Genomic DNA, 18,629 nt, shown 5'->3' on the forward strand with positions numbered 1-18,629 from the left:
AAGACGAGGATGGTTCTAAGACCTCACTGGCTGCCGGAGCAGGGCTCTGCTTTGATTTTCGGCCGCGCCGCGCCTCCACCACGCCAGCAACCGTCTCGGTTTGTGTGTTTTGGCTCCACCATTCTGGCGACTGGCAGTGCAGACCCCCCCCCCCCCCTCCCCGCTCCCTGCTCCCCGCTCCCCACTCCCTGCTCCCCACTCACTCCGAGAACATCCCGCCAAATCCGGCGGCTCTCTGTCTCAGCATCTTGCGCGACAGGGAAATGAGCTGGCACACAAAGTGGAGCCCGACTCGCTCTTTCAGAGTCGCTCCCTCAGTCCGTATTTCATGCGACGTCGCGTTATCGACTGCATTCCTTTAAGTGACTCACTCTCCAACGTTTGAAAACGTCTTCAGAAAATCCGTGAACTACATTACTTGGGACCGCAAGGGAAATTTGGCTTTTTGACTAGATGAGCGTGTACAGTTGAAGGAGCCTTTTTTATCCCAGAGAGAATGAATTTCAGCTTGGAAAGTGTATTACTTCGCAGCATGTGACGTGATTATCTGCCCACTCAAACACAAATTGTCTGGTTCCAATTATTTGCCTGTGTGTTTACCCTTAAAAACCAGCTCCACTGGTCAGATGAGGGCCGTCTCTGACGGTGTATGTGTATGAGTACGAGGTGGGGGGTGTAAGTACAGTGGTGCAAACAGGGTGGGGAATCACTGGTTGTGGGATAGCCCTGCTTTGAAAGGGAAGTGTTTCGTCCACAGATAGCCCTCGCCCTCCCTCACAGACAATGCGCTGCAAATTGAATCAGATGGTTCTGGCACTTCATTTAGACGGTGCGATCACTTATCGAGACTCTGGAGAGATGAATTTGCAGGGAGAGGAGAAGCCTTCATCGCCAGACACAAAGCAGACGCAGGGAGAGGAGGGGGAGGACGAGAGCCAGCGTATGCAAAGGAGAGCAGAGGCGTGAAGGCAGCCAGACTACCTCTGACACGCTGCCCTTCATCTCAGGACACTGAGCCTCACGCCATGAGGACACACACACACACACACACAATCTCAATAATACCAGTACACAAGCACACACATACACACTCATATACACCTCAACAACACCAGTAAACACACACACACACAAAGACACACACACACACACACACACACACACAAACACACACACACACACCTCCACAGCACCACTACACATACACATGCTTACACAATACCAATTCACACACTGCTATGCATGCACAAAAGCACAAGCAGACACATACCTACATAATACTAATGCAAATATTTCAAGCAGCTGCTGAAATTGGTGGGGTTCCTGCCCTATCCCTCTGTTTCCTCCATTTCTCCCCACATCCCCATGGCAACCACCAACACTTCAGTTTCATACCATTCTCCTCCCATCACACCACATACGGCGATCTCTCTCACTTTCTTTCTGCCTCTTTCTCCATCTCCTCTCTCTCACACATGCTTCCCCCTCTCCATCCTTTTCTCCCGGCATTCACTCTCCCTTCAGCGGCACTTCACAGCTCCTGAATTCCCTCTCCTGGATCTGGCGCCCGGAACCTTCACCTTTCAGAGCTCTCTTTGTTCCGTTCCATTTCCCAGCGAAGGCCACTTTCGTGCGCTGGGTGTGCCTGATGAATGGCAGAGTGCAGAGTAATGAACGGCTAGCACTGACGCATCAACACATGTAAGGCCTTGCTGCCCAGTATTTCTGTAAATGCGGCACTGTAAATCACAAAACGCCCACTGCACAAACCACTAGTCGGCTGCTTGTCTTTACCAGTCTCTTTGTGACACCATCACGACACATGGCACTCAGGCTACATCTAGCCAACTCCTTCTATATTCTCTGTCTGTTCTCTGTGAGATGCCTGATATTTAGTTCTGTACACTCACTTTTCCCACTTTGTCAACTTGATATTTGTTGAGGTAATTTGCCCCCTTTTAATGTTTTTATACACTAATCACAGTTATTATTATATAAATCATGATTACTGTTATATTAACCACAGTTATTGACATATTAACTGTAGTTATTGATATATCAGCCATTTATTCTATCTCTACTATGCATGTGGAGGTCTGGAAGTGTATAAGGGAACCTTATAATTCAATATGTTAGCCTTAAACAAACTATATATGTACATATCCTACTGTATTTTGTATGCAAGTGAGCAGAAACTAAAAAAGAAGGGTCAGAAGTGTACAGGAGACTGTGGGAAGGTATGCAGCTGTGAGATATCACGAAGCAGAACCGAGAGAGAATAGAGAAGAAAACAATTCTACATGTGTGCCGTAAGTTACAAAGTAAGGCCTGTTGTTGGGGAGGAAAATGGGAATTAGACACTGTCCGGACACTGCCCAGAAGGGGGGGGGGGGGGGGGTTGCACTGCATTGCATTGGGGCTCTTTGTTGTTCAGTGCTATACAAAAGACTGCTTAGTGGTGCCTTATGTTTTTTGAGATACTCTCCCTGATGCTGCTGAGTGTGCATCTATGAGACTGTCTCCTGCAGATCTGCAATAAAGAAGTTTTTGGCTTCTGTCATTATTGTGTAGTGTTGTGTTCCATCTGCCTGATTTTTGAACCCACTGTGATTTATTAACTGGCATTGATTTTACAGGTGAAGTAGAAGAGGGGGAACAAAACAAAATTTTCTACATATTCTCTAAGTCAAGTGTGGAACACTCTGATGAGCATTCCAACATGTCCTGTGTAAGTAGGGCTGTATGTGTAAAAACGGTTTACACCCCATCATGCATTGCTATAGGTTACTGTTAAGCTCCAACAACTTGCATTGCTGAGTGCAAAATAAAGGTCAGTGTGAGAGATCTAATCACACACGTGGACCCTTTGATTAAGACCACCAGATTTGTCCAACAGTTAAAAAGATTTCGTAAACAAGAAACAAAAGGCTTTGGAAAGGGGAAATTGTTCTGTATTAGTCATAGTATCCACTCTCTTGGCTAATCAAGCCTTGAAATCCGGTCTCTGACACCGAAAACGGGCAATCAGTGAGGTTCTACACGGTCCCCTTCCAGCGTTGGATGAAGCACGCAAGACAAAAAACACTTCCGCTCTGATGTCCAGCGGGCGCCGCACCAGCCAATATGCTTCACACCTCACCAGAGAAACTCACGGCGATGCCTGACTCTGACAGAGCTCTGATGTCGACAGAGATGGGGGAGTAATATGTACTGTATGCATTACAATGGGAATGGCGCTGACCAGAAAGCGCAGATGGCATGGAACAGATGACAGATCTGCGGCAGGAGTAACAAGCCTGTAATTCCACCTCAGGGGCCCTGATGAGAATACATTAAACAACTTTTCATCGGCACTTTCCTACGCTCCATCATAATGTCAGTGCAAGCATTGGCCGACTGAGCCAAACAGTCTTTGAAGACACAAAAACGGAGGCTAGCTCCTGAGGCTCTTTCGCAGACACTGTCCCGTGAAGCATTTCTGACTCTGATTCCGAGGCTGCCTGTACCTACATCAAAAATAACAAGTGAGACATCATAGATGCAGCACCTCTCTGAGAATATGGAATGGATTCTCTCATATTCCCTAACAGCTGAAGCAGTAGCTATCGGTCCCTCTCTCAGACCGACTTCTGACGGAAAGTCCCAAGGATGTACCGAGCTGCCGGGGATAAAAGGGGGCCTCCGACGCAGCCTATTTTCTCCCAGACTCTCATTTGTGAACGATGCGTCTGGGGGCTGCTCTGAGTGGCGAATTTTGCAATTCTGCTCCGCCAGTCTGTGATCCTGCAGGTGCACTTCTGGGTCCATCTGCAGCTGAATCTTGGGTAGTAATTGCAGCTTCCTCTCCCTTTGTTCTCCCGTACTGTTGCAGACTGATGCAGCCTAACGACCTGCAAAAGTGGTTTTAAGTGGCAGCGCCCTGCAGCTCACAAAGCTAAAGCTGCCAGACCAAACCCATTTGATTCAGAGATGTGAATCAATCCAGCTTGGAAACACCTGGTCATGAGTGCTTTTTTTGTTTCTGTCACACAAAACCTTGAATAACTTAAAAAGAAATTGCAAGAATTCTATTAAAAACCAGTCACACCCCCCTGCAACTTCACTCACTTAACAGATCAGCAAACACAGAACAAAATAAGCTAAAGAGGGTAAAGGAGGGACAGTTTGCAGACAGATTCCCAACACATGCCCAGTGTACAGAGAGAATTCAGCACAGGAGCTCCAAAGAGTTGGGAGAGGGAGGAATTGTGGACCACCATGGAGAAGCGGGGAGATCTGGGTGTGTGGTGAGAACTCTGGAGGGAGACAAGGGTGCCTCATTGTCTGAATCTCGTGGGAACAGTGGAGAACTACCACAGCTCACTTCATGTGCTGTGCTGTGTCTTTCTGTCAGTGCGAGTGCTATTATGTGTTCTGAAATCCTTTGGCAGAACCAGCCAAGATATCTGCCTGCCCGGAGCCAAACCTGAGGTGAACAGGCTGTACTGAGACATTCTAATAGCAACAAAAATGTTCCTAGAATTAATGCTGACAAAAGAGGCTGATCCTGTCCAGGTTCAACAGGAAAACAAATTCCAACAGCAAGAACAATCCCTTAAATCAGCTGTTTTCTAGTTGGACAAAAAGCATAGCAATCACAGCCCGACTGATTTTGTTGATTTTTGTTGGTTTTGACAAACCATATCTTTCAGGAAGTTTTGCTTAGTCTGAATGAATCAAAATGTTTCAAAGAAGAGGTGGATGATGCTCCACGTGTTAGGTGCTTGTCTTGGAAGTGCTTGAGAGGACAACCACTACAGAGTTCAGCTGTGCTTTCTCTCCTCTGTCCAACACAGAGAGGAACACACTCTCACGCTTCTCGGCCTCAATAAGAGTTTCCAAAAGCCAGTTTTAGCTCATTGACATCAGCTGCAGTGTTTCCACTGCTGAAACATCTCTTCTCACAAAAACACTTTTCTCCAATCAGGCCCTTGGACCATAAAAAAGGTAATTGAGCAAAACCCACAATAGCTTGGGGAGGCTGGAGGACTTTCATAGTGGGGTTTCTGGGTATGAGAAAATGCAGTACAGTCGGCGGGAGGTATAAGATCCCACAACAAAAAACACCTCCAAGGGAAACTGGAAAACTTTCACATGTTTCCGTAACCTTGCACTGCATCTGTGTGGTGTGCACCACTGAGAGAGAGGGAGGGAGACCGCAGTAGCCTGTGGAAAGAGAACCGTTGTCTGCTCTGCCTACTTGACTATTGGATTTTTGGTGATGGACAAGTTTATGAACAGTGGCAGTTTGGGGAGAGCGTTCTAAGAATCCCTGGTGGTAAAAGTGGCCAAGACAATGTTAGTTAATGACCTTCCTTCCAGCCCCCCTCTCCAAATGAGACCTTTAACTAAACCCTTAATTGATCCCAATTATGGTAGAGAGAGCAATTGGCCTACACTGCCTGGCCCAAGGCTTCTGACCCTTACAACTATTCTATCTTGTGTTCACCAGCATTCTTCCTCCTCATTATGTCTGCCGGCACAGCTGAAGCTGGAGTGGTCCATATGTCTTTGGCCCAGCAAGGGACCACCAGGTATTGAAGAATGGAAGAAATGCTCTCCCACTTGGCATTCTTATTCACACTGGGGCACTCTCTATGGTGGTCTTTGTCAAAATGAGAGGAAACTGTGGCTAGTAAATCATCTGCACTGTGTGAGATAAGGTCGCTTTCTATAGCCCTCCGCAGTAATACCAAATCAAGTGCAGAGAGGCCTCGTTGTAATTCAGGTCACGTGAGGCCCAACCCCCATCTGCATTGTTGCAAACCCCATACTTTCCCCCAGAGGCAGAAGCTTCCTTACTACCTCATTAATCCGGAGACCAGGGCCCAGTCCCATCCCACAGGTATTGACACTGGTAAGTAGAAAGGCAGGGTGGCAGGGTGTTCAGGGTGTTCAGGTTCTTTCACAGCTACCTGAAATGTCCAGCTAAAAAATGAGTGCCTAAAAAAAGAGATTTGATGATGTGAGAGTGGTTGGAACAGTGTGTGGGAATGTGTCAAGCACTGCAAGCCGCATGCCACTAGGACTGGCTCCATAACATACCTGTTTTTGTTCTATGTGCATGTCTGTGAATAATAGTGGAGAACAACAAAAATTTAAAATTATTTTGCCTCTGGCTTGAAAAGCACACGCACACCCTCAAATGCTGTTGAGGCTGACCCTCTAAAAGAAAAGCGAAACAAAAGAATTCACACAGAAACACATATACAAAACACAATAGACACGACAAAGCCACCTAGATCTGTGGCTTGGTTCTGGGATTGTCCAAAAGGAGATAAACGAAGAGAGAGAGGGTGCTTGGAGAAATGGGTGTAGCTGATTTCATTCAAGCTTATCTCTCACATGTGCCTCTGCCATCCTGTGGGAAGAGGATGGGGGCTGAGGGTGGGGGTCTGGGGGTGGTCTCTGACGCACATACATTCTCATTCAGAACAGCTGTGATTTATTTATTTGCAGCAGAAAGGGTGAGTGTGCGTGCTTTTCACATTTGACAACTGGGGAAATGAATCAACACTGATGCCCCATGAGGCAGGATTCGTGACAATTTATGAGAATTCCCAGAATGCAACATGTATCTCACGTTTGAGAAAACTGCAAGCTGTGCAAGCTGAGGGTGCTGTCATTCTTGACCAACACCTGAATCTCAAATTTATTATATTTTTTGTTCTGAGGCTGACCTTTTTCTATTTGTTGTTCCTTAAACCCTGAAATTGGCCATGATGGGACAGCTTATACGTGTAAGGCTCAGTGACAAGCATGCCTCCCAATACAGCTCAACTTCCCCTGACCCCTCCCCAGAGGAAATAATCCTGGGAGCAGCGCCAATTTACACCAATTTACTCCAACGCATCATTCAATTAAGTTAGCCTGACCTCAGAATGACTGGGACCCAGAAGGCCCCCTGCTGTTTCCCCCAGTCTGCGGCAAGTTACCGGGGTTCAACACATGTGTTTTCACCTGGTTCCCCCCCCCCCCCCCCTTCCGCACCCACGCTTAGAGAGATGAGAGGAACACCAGCACTGACAGAGGAGTGCCCAGAGGTAGACGTGCAGTGGGAAAAGAGAGAGAGAAAGGAAGGACTGGGGAGGAGAATAAAAGAAGTCAAGAGATAGGGGATAAAGGCTGCCTCCATCCTTCAACAGAGGCAGCACTAAGGCCATAGCGCCTCCCCCTCTCCTCAGAGACAGCACTTAGACCACAGCACTGACCTACACACGCAGCCAGCTGCTGGTCCTGAGCAAAAGCCAAGCTGATGGAGGCTGACCAGCCCCCCCAGAGACAAGTCGCTTGTTTTTGCTTATTTTTTCTTCCTCTCCCCTCTTTCTTCACACTCCGCGCTTCCCTGGAAACTTGGCAGCAGGCTGCTGCAGTCAGACAGCAGCACCTTCATCACGCTGTACAGCAACCCAGTGGCATTAGGCTAAACATTCCGTCCCCTCAGGTGCCAGAGACAGCATCTGGGTCTGTGCCTCCCAGCCCTCCAGGGCACATATTGAATGAGTAGGAGTGTTAAACCTGGTGTCCTAGTCAAACTCCCAAATGAGCTCCCTACGTACAGCTACCTAATGATCCCTTGTGTTCACACTAAATCCACACTAAAACACAAAGTTGCCAAACCACTGAAAAAACTCCTCCATTTCGCTTTCCTCCATTGCACTGCCTTTCAACACACTCTGATACTTTATCCTCTATGAATAACATGCTACGTATGATTCCAGCCATAAAAACTGAAATATTTTACCACAGGCTTTCGCATGTAGTGTTAGATAGATCCATCCGATGAGCGGTGATGGACACAGACAGAGAATCAAACACAGGGTGTGGTGTGCAAAGCAGGGGAGTCTGGCCTTGACGCCCACACTCTGTCCCAGTGAACACGGGTGTTTGTGTTCACTGCGGTGCCTCTGCCTGGCTCTGGGTCTAGGAAGTATTATATTAGCGAACACATTAGACAGTGCATCCCGTCTCCGGCAATTTTCCCCTTCCCTGTAAGTTCTGCATTAAACCGCAGGGCTGCAGATAAGTGCTACATTCAGAGAGAAAGCGGGGGCAGCGGACAGCGAGAGCAGCGTCCATTTGCCTTCAGCGACGCCAGTCTGCCCGTAAAGAAAGATAAGTTAAGCTTCACTAACATTTCAATTGATTCAACGTTCCTCTTCTCCGACATAATTACTACTGGTCCGGTTTGATTGAATGTTTTGTGCTTAAAAATACCTGACCTTGACAGACCTCTATTCTCTTGTGAAGTGCATTTAAGCAGTAATTTTGGTCTATGCGATCGCAGTGACAGGAGCTCTCCACCTGAGTGCACTATCATTTAATAGTCTACTTCAGAAGGGAGGAGAGCTTGTTCCCTCTCAGGCAAAACCAGCTCTGAACAGGTCACAGGGCTGATTAAAAAACAGAGAGACATGCACTGCTCTGTGGAGATGTAACACTCTCATGACATTTCCACAACACTGCGGCAATGATTCTCTAAGCTGAGTTTCAAGTGAAACAGTACATGAGAGCCAGTTCTCCTTACACACTTGTCTGCCTTTGAGTCCTGTTTCAGCCTTACCCAACACCATTAAGCATGCCTTTCTCGTGACTGTGCACCACTTTTTGACTGCTATGAAGAATGGGGCAAAACCAAATGCACCCCCACCCAAATATCAGGCGCAGGTGGGAAATGGACATGTCACCAATGAGCACACATATGCAGTGTGTTAGATTTAAACGGCTGTGTGCCACTGAAGAAAAGGACCACAAACTAACTGAAGAGCCGCAAGGCTGTGAGACATTTCCAACACCAGCCAGGAGGAGCTCAGCAGAGGCAGCGGGTGGAAAAGCAGAAACAAAGGACCGCAGACGCCGCCTCCATATGGCAGTGTGCTTCCTGCCTAATGAGGCATGTTACCTCCCACTCTCATCCAGACCCAGCCATCAGCTCACACTTGACAGCCTGCTTTGATACATCATCTCGCGGAGCCCGGGATGCAGACTGATTAAACAGCATTCGGAGAAGACGGCTTTGACAAGCCTGAATTGTGAATTACCAAGACAGGCATGAAGCCACTTTCTTTCCCGGCGTCGTGCTGAACTGTCCCTCTAATGTGAACGGAGGTGAATGAAGGACAACAGGCTTGATGAGCAGGCCGAGCATGGCGCTCATTCCGCCAAGATCCCCGGCACAGTGCTCTCCGCTGCTGCGGCAAAAAGGTCCAGCAGAGCTGAAGGCATCCGTATCCCAATTAAGCTCCCGTCGCTCCGCCTCCCCTTCGAGCGGCAGGCGAAATGTGACTCGCCTCTGCTCGACTCGACTGCTCCGCCATTAGAGACACGGCTTAGCCGTTTTTTGACTGACAATGATGATTACGGTCTGCCCGCTTTCTTAGAGAAAGGAAAACGAGCTAAGCCAGATTAGCGCAGTTGACAGAATAATGAAAATAATCCTCGGAGCGCAACTGAGGTGCTTCTCGGCATCGACGGGATGTAATTACCTGTCACCACGTACAAGAGAGGGGAAAAAGGGGGATTATTGATCATTCTCTGTCCCCCTCTCCTTAAATAAAGGCCTCTGTGTCTCTGCTTCCAGCCCGGTGGCACCGCAGGAGCTCACAGGGGCTGCGGTCTGGGGGAGGGTAGGGTAGGTATAGCACAGCCGTGACACAGCCTGAGGAGCCAATCTTGTGTTACAGGAAGCCGGCCTCAGGCTGCTTCCTCCACCTTAGCAAGCCTCCAGATGTTAGACCAGCCTCAATTCATTCAACATGATTAGTCTTTCCTTTAGGATTCGGGAAAAATATTACCTCACCCTTCAGTGTCTGCAATTTTTTCCGACAGCCAGCACCGACACGGAGATATTTTGTAGGTTTTGTGGACAGGCAGACACATTAAAGGCACCTGTCTAGAAGGACCCCAGTGAGAGAGGACGCCTGGGGTCATACCAAGCCGTTGAGGAACTGGCACAGGCCCGGCAGGAATGCTGCCTTTGTACACTCCAAATTCAAAGCTCCCTTTCTTTCTCTATCTCTCTATCTAGCGGGCATGGAGAGGGGTACCGCTGCTAGAAAACACTGACGCCCCTTCGCTTACAACAAAGCAAAACTATGTCTGCTAAGACATGAGCGATGTGTTACTTATCATGCCAGACTAGAATGCTCATATGGAGATGTTGCCATCAAGCACAGGAAAAATGCATTGCACAGCTTTATCTAGCATACTGTACAAATCAATGTCACTTAATTAAAAGCCACACAGAATGTACAGAAACACCACAGATGTGTTTTCAAGGATGGGGGGGGGGGGGGGGGGGGCTATGGAGTTAACTCTGACAGACTGTTGCCAAAGCACGGCCCAGACAGGAAGTTTTTTTGGCGTGCAGAGGAACTGATTGATGCAGGAGTTTGAGTTTCGCCTCTAATGAAATCATAACACCCTAAGAGAGAGAAACTGCAAACTGTTCTTCCTCTCTTCCTTGGGGCTCTTCTCATATTGCTATAGGGGCCACTTTTCAGCAAGTACAGACAGAAACCCCGGTTTGTCCAACACAAAGGGTCTGCTCTCCTCTAACACCCCTTCCTATCCAGCTGGGACTGTGGGAGGATCAGACGGTGGCTACAGGGGCCAGGACAGGAAACCCCATGTCCACCCCACTGCAACTTCCCTCACAGGGGAGATTGGCACGCCTCATTTCCCCCTCCGCCGCCTGAAGGCTCTCACCTTTCCACCGGAGCCAGGGGCCATGTCCTGGGAACCCAGTCGACAGAGAGCTGATTCTTGCCTCTGCTTGCAACAGGAAGGCTCTATGCACCAAGACAGTTCCACACACAACAACAACAGAACCAGAGAAACCCCAGCCTCAGTTGGGCACGACTAACATGCCTGAGGTTACCTCTGGCAACAGAAGGCACTAGAGAGCAGAACAAAAAATGACTTTTTTAAAATTTTCATAAATTACTTTGCTAGTGATAGTCCCCATCCAAGAGAAGAAAGGTTGTTGCGAAAGGTTGAATGAATTGGTGCTTAAGGTAGACTGGTACAGGACTGCTGTTGAAAAGATAACCTCATTGCTATTCCCCATTCAGTCTGTTAAGAGACAAAACTGTCAAACAAACAGGACTAATTGTGCAGCCGCCTCCCTTTGGCCATCCTTTTGCTCCAGACGGGCGGAATTCTCACAGCCACGCCTCCAGTCAGAGAGCCGTGTGAATGGGCAGCAGGTCGCAGTGTGTGCTGTACCTCTCACTGTTTGATGGGAAATACAGTACGCGCCCATGCCATTGTCGGACCCCTAAACCAGCCATTTGTGCCTCGGAGCACGGCATTTGTGAGCGACGTGTGTTGCTCCTGCGTACCACTCCTGGCTCCCTCTTGACAGCAGCAAAGATTCATGGGCGATGGCAATGGGGAGTCTAATCCACCCGCCGTGCAGGCGGATCCCCATTCATTGCAGGGGAAATATCAGCCTGTTCAAATCATGGCATGTTTTGTGCAAACTTGATAAGCACTCTACAATGTTAGTTGATAAAATTATAGTTAAACCTGGAGATGCTTTCTTTTTCATAGAACTCCAACCTTTGTTACTTATTTGTCTACTCCTGGGTCTGACACCCAGAGCACAACCCTAACTGCCTCCCACTCTGTGGCATATAATTGCTCCGACTCCCAGTGATGGAGATGACCAGCCTTGCCATTTCAGTGCTGCCAAGGATGAAACCCTCCTCTACCATACTCCCCTACTAAACGCCTATGACTTGGCACACGTTGGATCTGCTTGAAGTAACTCACAGAAAAAGCTGGAGTGAAGGAGGCCTCCTCTATTTCAGGCTTCAACTGGACACTAGATGCTAACTTAGCTGAGGGACATGGTGGAAATGTTAAAACGCTTCCCTCACGCCACAACTAATCCATTGCCTTTTGGGTTTTCGGTCTGTGAAATAAAATAGGTGGAGGTATTAAAAGCTATTAATGAAATAGTTCCACTGAATGACATTAAATGCTAGCCTCCCGTCTTACTTTAAACTTTAATGTCAGTTTCAATTATACTCCTGGTTTTCTATTTTTGTTTTTCCTTTTTGCAGATTTATGGAGGACAGCTCCCAGGTGACCACCCACAGTTTCTATTCCTTTGTGGGTAAGACAGCTCTCTGCCTTCCCGCATCTCACCCCCCTCCATCCTCACTCGCTCCCATCTCTCCCCTTCTGCTGTCATTTTCCATTCATGTTCTCAGTGCTCTCCCTCTTTCGCCCTGTGTGCTCTTCATTTCTTCTGCTTCCTCTGTCATTTTTCCCTGTGTCCCTCTCTGCCCTCCATTCTCTTTTCTCTCTCCCTCCTCCCTTCATTCCCTCTTCTTCTCTCCTTTATACGCCCCCCCAGGATAAGTCTCTTGGAATAGCATCAACCAACTAAATTCAAAAAGATGTGCTTTTTAATTACAAATTCGACACACCCGTAACAATGTAAAATTTCAGTTTAATTGATTTTTCTTTCCCAGAGCTTTTGCTGATTACCAATGACTACAGTTCTTGGAAGTCTTGTGGATGAGGTCTGAAACAGCAGAATAGAAATAGCATCTTTTCTTTTCTCATGAGTAGGTCTGACAGAAGAACCAGACAGGAATAAGTACTCATAAGACAACTGCTGAGTCAACTATGGCAGGATTCTAAGTGTAATCCATCAAATGTGTTATATAAGGGCTGTTTTGGTGGTTATCACTAACTATTTTCCAGGGATGTTCAACTAAGAGTTAACTGCACTGTCATTTGTTTCTTTCGAGAGAGCTTTTCGGACTTTAGCTGGCTATAATCATGATGAAAACCAACATTTCATTTAAGCTGACAGTGAAGCTCAACATTTTGGATGTTCGCTCCCCAGCACAGTCTCAGTTACCGTGGCAACCTTCTCAGAGAGGTGAAGTAAAGGACAGACAACACAGAGCAGATCTTCCAACTGAGGCTGAAGGAATGTAGGTGAAGCCTTTTCTAATGTTTTCAGATCCCAACTGATTTAACCTAAACCACGCATAAATTCTACCCAGCACTAAAAAAAATGCAATTAAAACATTCAACGACTAGTTTCCAGTTTCAGCTTTGGCTCCTGAATTACAGTAAGATGGAATATTATGATTGAATACACCGTGTAATGTATCCATTTATTACATTCTCTGGGAGCCTCTGAAACTTAAAATGAACCACATCCCGTAGGACACTACAGGAAGAATGTTCACTTGAGGGACTGAGAAATGAGATGAGTGTGTGTAAACAGGAAGGGATCTGTCTCAGTGACAGGCACTGTAAATAATTATCAGAGAGCTCATCTCCTACCTCCAGAAAGCAAGTCCCTGCAGATGTGTTCTCCTTGATGGAAACGTTGTAGAAGCTGCTCCCGAAAACTGGCTCATTGTCATTTATATCCTGCAAGATGACCTTGACTACAGCTGTGGAGGACAGGGGCGGTCGCCCTCCATCGGTGGCCACCACGGTCAGGCTGGGCTTGGGATCGGTCTCATAATCCAGCTGGGTTGTCGTGGTGATTATCCCCGTCACAGGGTCGATTGTGAACCAATCGGAGTGGGACCCCAGGTCCTGGAGGATGCTGTAGTGCACATCTCCATTGGGGCCTTGGTCTTTGTCCCTGGCTGTGACCTGTAGCACAAAGCTTCCTGGATATACCACCTCTGGAATAGTGTGCTTGTACTCCTGCTGGTCAAAGAGCGGAGGGTTGTCATTGATATCGGTCACCTGAATAGTGAAGGAGGACTCGGCTCTGAGAGGCGGGGTGCCGGAATCGGTGGCCATGACCCGCAGCTCGTAGGAGTCCCTCTCCTCACGGTCCAGGATCTGGTCCACACAGATGAGGTAGATGATGCTATCCTTAGTGGTCAGGGCAAACTTGCCATCCCCGCCCTCCAAAGACACGTTAACATTGGAGTACTCGCCATAGTCCGGGTCTGATACAGAGATCCGGGCCACATACTGTCCAGGCTGAGCTCCCTCTGAGATCCGGGGGGAACCATCTTCGCTGAGGAAGATGATGGTCATAGTGGGCTGGTTGTCATTGTAGTCACGCACGTGAATGGTGACGAAGGCATTGGTGATCTCTGGCTGACTGGCGTTGTCCCGGGCCTGCACCACCAGCTCATGGACCTTCCTCATTTCGTAGTCCAAAGCCTTGTTGAGAGTGATCATGCCAGAGCGTGAGTCAATGACAAAGTAGTGTTCCGCATCACTCTGCCTCCTGTTGATCTCATACAGCACCAGCCCATTGTCTCCCTCATCTGCATCAGTAGCAAAGACCTGCAGGATATTGCTGCCCAGCGGCAGATTCTCTGAGATTATGGCATGGTAGCGGCTCTGGTTGAAGACAGGAGCATGGTCATTTATGTCCTGCACAGAAACCTCCAGCACCATCTGTCCAGTCTTCTTGGGAGAGCCACCATCAAAGGCTTCCAGGACCAAAGAGTAGGATGGCCTTTTCTCTCTGTCCAAGATGGCATTGACCACCAGATCCAAGTAAAGGACCTTGTTGGTGCCCCTCTTGGTCTCAAGCCGGAAAGCCTGCCCCACATTCCCATCTTTGATGACGTACCCCTGAGTGGTCAGCTGGTCCTTGTCAGCATCGGAGGCTGGCTCCAGGGGAAACCTGGTTCCCACAGCTGTCTGCTCTGGGATTTTGAAGGTGGCCCTTTCCCTGGGGAACACTGGCGCGTGGTCGTTAATGTCGTTCACCACAATGGACACTTCCACGGTTACCCCAGTCATGGTGACGGCAATGAAGTTGTAGTGGTCCCTCACTTCCCTGTCTAGAACTTTGGCCGTCTTGATGATGCCCGTGGTTTCGTCGATGTGCAGGTCACTGCCCACCCCAGTCCCCTCGTGGTCCGAGATGAAGTAGAGCGAAGCCGTGACGCCGGGGGGCAGGCCGGCACTGATGTCACCCACGATGGTGCCTGCGGGCTGCTCCTCATCAAGCTGCAGTTCTAGCGTGCCCAACACTGTGGGTAAGTGCACGGCTAAGAGATCCAGGGCCACATACAGCAGCAACAGCATCTTTCTGTTCCAGCTCCCTTGTTTCTGCAACTGATCCATCATCACCTCCCCTGAACCTTTAGACGATGCCTTCGTGCCGTCTGCTTCTCCTTAAGCCTGTAAGAAATGAGACGCACAAGGAGCTCACTCACAAGGGTAATGGAAAAGCATGAAGCATTCTTTCATGGCTTGCATATATAAAAATAATACTACAGGAATGCACGGTAAATGTCGACTGTGAATCATTACAAAGGTGTGCTTCAGATGAGCGAGAATCCTTCTCTAGCCAGTCTTCACTGACTTTTTATGTTTAATAGGCAACCTGCACACGTGCAAAAACACTTCTGAACAGAGCCCCCCTCTGATTCTACTCAGGGTGCAGAACCTGGGAGGAGTGCGAGTGTGTCTGTTTTTTTTTGTTTTTTTTTCCAGAACACAGATACAGCTCCAATGTTCCTGAGATCTAAGCATGTCCTTTTTCTTACCTGTGACAAGGGCACCAGGTATCTGTGTGTGGGTGTGTGTCAATTGCTGCCAAAATAAGGAGGCCTGGCGGACTTCTGACATTCATTCAAAGGCACAGCATTAGTCTTGAGTTCCAGACCTGTTTGAATGCCTGATATTGAGTAACAATAACGCGTACTTTGGGTTTCAACCAGAGAAATGTTGTCTTCTACTGAAATATGGGGACAGCAAACAAAGAAGGGAAATACAGAGGAAGGGATGAGCTTTTCACCCAGCTGCTTTCAAAAATGTACAGTGTTGTTTCAGGACATTATCCCCTCTTTATGGATGGGAGAAAGTGAGCAATTCCAAGACATAAACTGCAAAAGAAGGCCTATATATTACAAGTATTCAAGTACTTCATGAAACTGTTGTGTGTTATGCTGTATCCAGGTGAAGCAAGTCACATTATTAGGTAATCATATCTGTGATGAGAATCTACACTTTGCTTCCACAATGTTTATTTGATAAACCATGCAGGAGCTTATGGGAGGCAGCCGTCATCTGCAATGTCTGCAAACATGGCTTTGACTCTACTATATATGGGAAAGGGGAAACATCATATGTTATGAAGAATAATTGCAATATGCTTACAGTAAAATTAATGAGATGACAAAGATGTTGCAAACATAACCACTCGAGAACAATTTTGTGTCACTGAAATCTTGTTAAACGGACACAGCGCATGAGAAGAGACATCCAAGAACCGTTCCCCTTCACAAATCCAACCGTATTGCTAATCATCAGCAGAGCTATGACTCACGGCAGCTCAACGCTTTGAAAAGAATTAATAGGCCTCAATGGGACAAAGATATTAATGGCTTATAAGTCACCACTGGGGCCAGGGAAGACAATATGGTCTCTAGAGTTTGTAATGTGACTCCTCCCTCACGTCAGTGATATGATAAAGAATCCTAAGGGGTCATTCACAATACTCGATCCCCTTTCCCCCTTCCCTTTCACCTAAATCATGTCACAGGTGAAGGGCGCCGCATGCCTGCCGTCCCTGGCTCTGTGAGAGAATCAGCGCGTGTGCCAGGGGAAGCGCTCCTGCAGTTCCAGACCTCACAGCCAAGCCGGAGTCTCTTGTGTTTGGACGCCTTAGGCTGCTGCACTTAAACAAATGTACTGCTGTCTCAGCGCTAGGCAGATGCAGATGGCCAGATGCGAGGATCTGATATTTCATACCCTGGTGAAGAAGCACTGTGGGACGATGAGACAGCTACACTGCTTTGGCAGAACCTCCTCCAATCTGTCGGAGCTCCGTAATTCTGTACAGGAGACACTGTTTGCCATGCGAGCTACAGTATCAGCTCTGTGTTCCAAACCTCAGAATGCGCTGTTGGCAGAGAGGACACTGAGACATCACTGTGTGTTTTATTCATGACTGGACTATAATTGCACTTTGTCACTGTCACTAGTTCTTTCTAAGACGCTCGCGATCATAAATCTCTGGGTTTTCCGCATAACTCTCTGGAAAAGGGGGATAAAGTTATCTTGAGTATTACAAAACCAAAAATGTTAGCAATTGGAATAAACAGAACATGAATCCTTATTAGAAATCTTACCAAAAATGTTACATGAATCTTTAGTTAATCTGCTTTGCTAAGCTCCCCCTTGTGGCAACATAAGGATTTTAAGTATCACCTGGAGTGAGTTTTAAAATATAAATTCACATGTGGTAGTAAGCAGGTTGTTCACCTGTGCTGTTACGATTATGCATACCGAAAGTCTTAACCAAATAATTTCTGCAGAAAATCAGAGAATTGATGGTTGTCATCTTTTTTGTACAATTAAACACATTTTGAGTATAAAGTAACATTGCATAGGAAACAAAATCGTTATTGATTCTACTAAATATCCTTCCGTCTTTATTTTGGATTACAAACAGTTGTAAGTGTTACTTTTAAATGCAAACACATTTTTTCTTTCATTGATCTTTTTTTTTTTCTTTGAACATACTTAATGGTAATTTCTGGACTTGCCAAGCTTTGTTTAAAAAACAACTGTGCGTCAAATCAAAGGACAAATGTTAGATGCATCCAGTAGATACAGAGTCACAAAGGGTCACAAATTTACCTTATAAATGCAACACCAACAAACTTGTTTTTGTTATTAGTAAAAATCTTTAGAACACCTGAGAACCTGTTTTAGACGAAGGGTCCATAAACTTCAACATGATAAACCCAAACAGATGTGTACTTGTGCATGCATGCTTGCATGTATGTGCAAGCATGTGTTTGTGAGTGTGTCTCAGTGTGTATGCGCTTGCATGTCATCATGTGTGGGTGTATGTGTGCATGTGTGTGTGTGTGTATGTCTTGAAACATGGTGGTGGCAGTATGTTTGAGTGACAGGGAGACGAGGCGGGCTAGGGGGGCTCCACTCAGTCTGCCTCACCCCCCTCTGGCTCAGCACCATTGTAATTGGGCTGTGTTGGAAGCCAGCCGTCAGCATATGGGATTCCATAACTACTTTCAGTTAGTCATTGTCAGGAAATTATACACATAAACACACACACAGAAAAACTGTCACATGGTAATGGGGAACAGTGCAATTTTTCTGGAGTTAAAATTATCACCGCCAGCCACTGCCTGTCTCTGTGTATGTTTAATGTTCATAGCTCGTACTATATCTTACAGTAGACACACAAAGCTCCTTGTGATGGGTTTGTGTTTCAATGATTGAAACCCCCTTCCCCCTGACTCAAAACTCAAAAGTAGCACTGCATGCAGTGTGCAATTCTCAAGATGCAAAACCGGGTATACGCATCCGCAGAGAGTTCAGACTTTCTGCCAGGACGGAAGCCCTTTCAAGGAAGAATGATTTACTTTATTGTGATCCAGGGGCTGTGCCTCAAAGTTGTTTTTCAAAGACGCCAGAGGTAGACCTCTCAAGGTTAGCGCCACGGCGTCAGGAATGCCCCCTCCAGGTCTGCCTCTGGACTGCCGCGGCCTAATGGATGTAGCAGACACGCCCCGGGAACGCCGTAATTGCACGATGCCAAATTAAATAGAACATAAAGTCACGAAACGCCACACTAACTCAACGTACAGCCGTGCTCTTTACTG

The 18,629-nt window shown here is 47.3% G+C and overlaps 1 protein-coding gene across 1 annotated transcript in view; it reads right to left on the reverse strand.

Moving 5' to 3' along the window:
* The window catches only part of LOC118774513 (protocadherin-16-like), a 94,094-nt gene that overhangs the window by 66,821 nt on the left and 8,644 nt on the right, over positions 1 to 18,629 (reverse strand). The window contains exon 2 of the mRNA XM_036523858.1: positions 13,351 to 15,171. Coding sequence (XP_036379751.1) covers positions 13,351 to 15,117 — 1,767 coding nt within the window. The 5' untranslated portion in view covers positions 15,118 to 15,171. The remainder of the gene's footprint in view (positions 1 to 13,350; positions 15,172 to 18,629) is intronic.

Source organism: Megalops cyprinoides, chromosome 3 (genome assembly GCF_013368585.1).
Source record: "Megalops cyprinoides isolate fMegCyp1 chromosome 3, fMegCyp1.pri, whole genome shotgun sequence".
NCBI classification, from domain to species: domain Eukaryota; kingdom Metazoa; phylum Chordata; class Actinopteri; order Elopiformes; family Megalopidae; genus Megalops; species Megalops cyprinoides.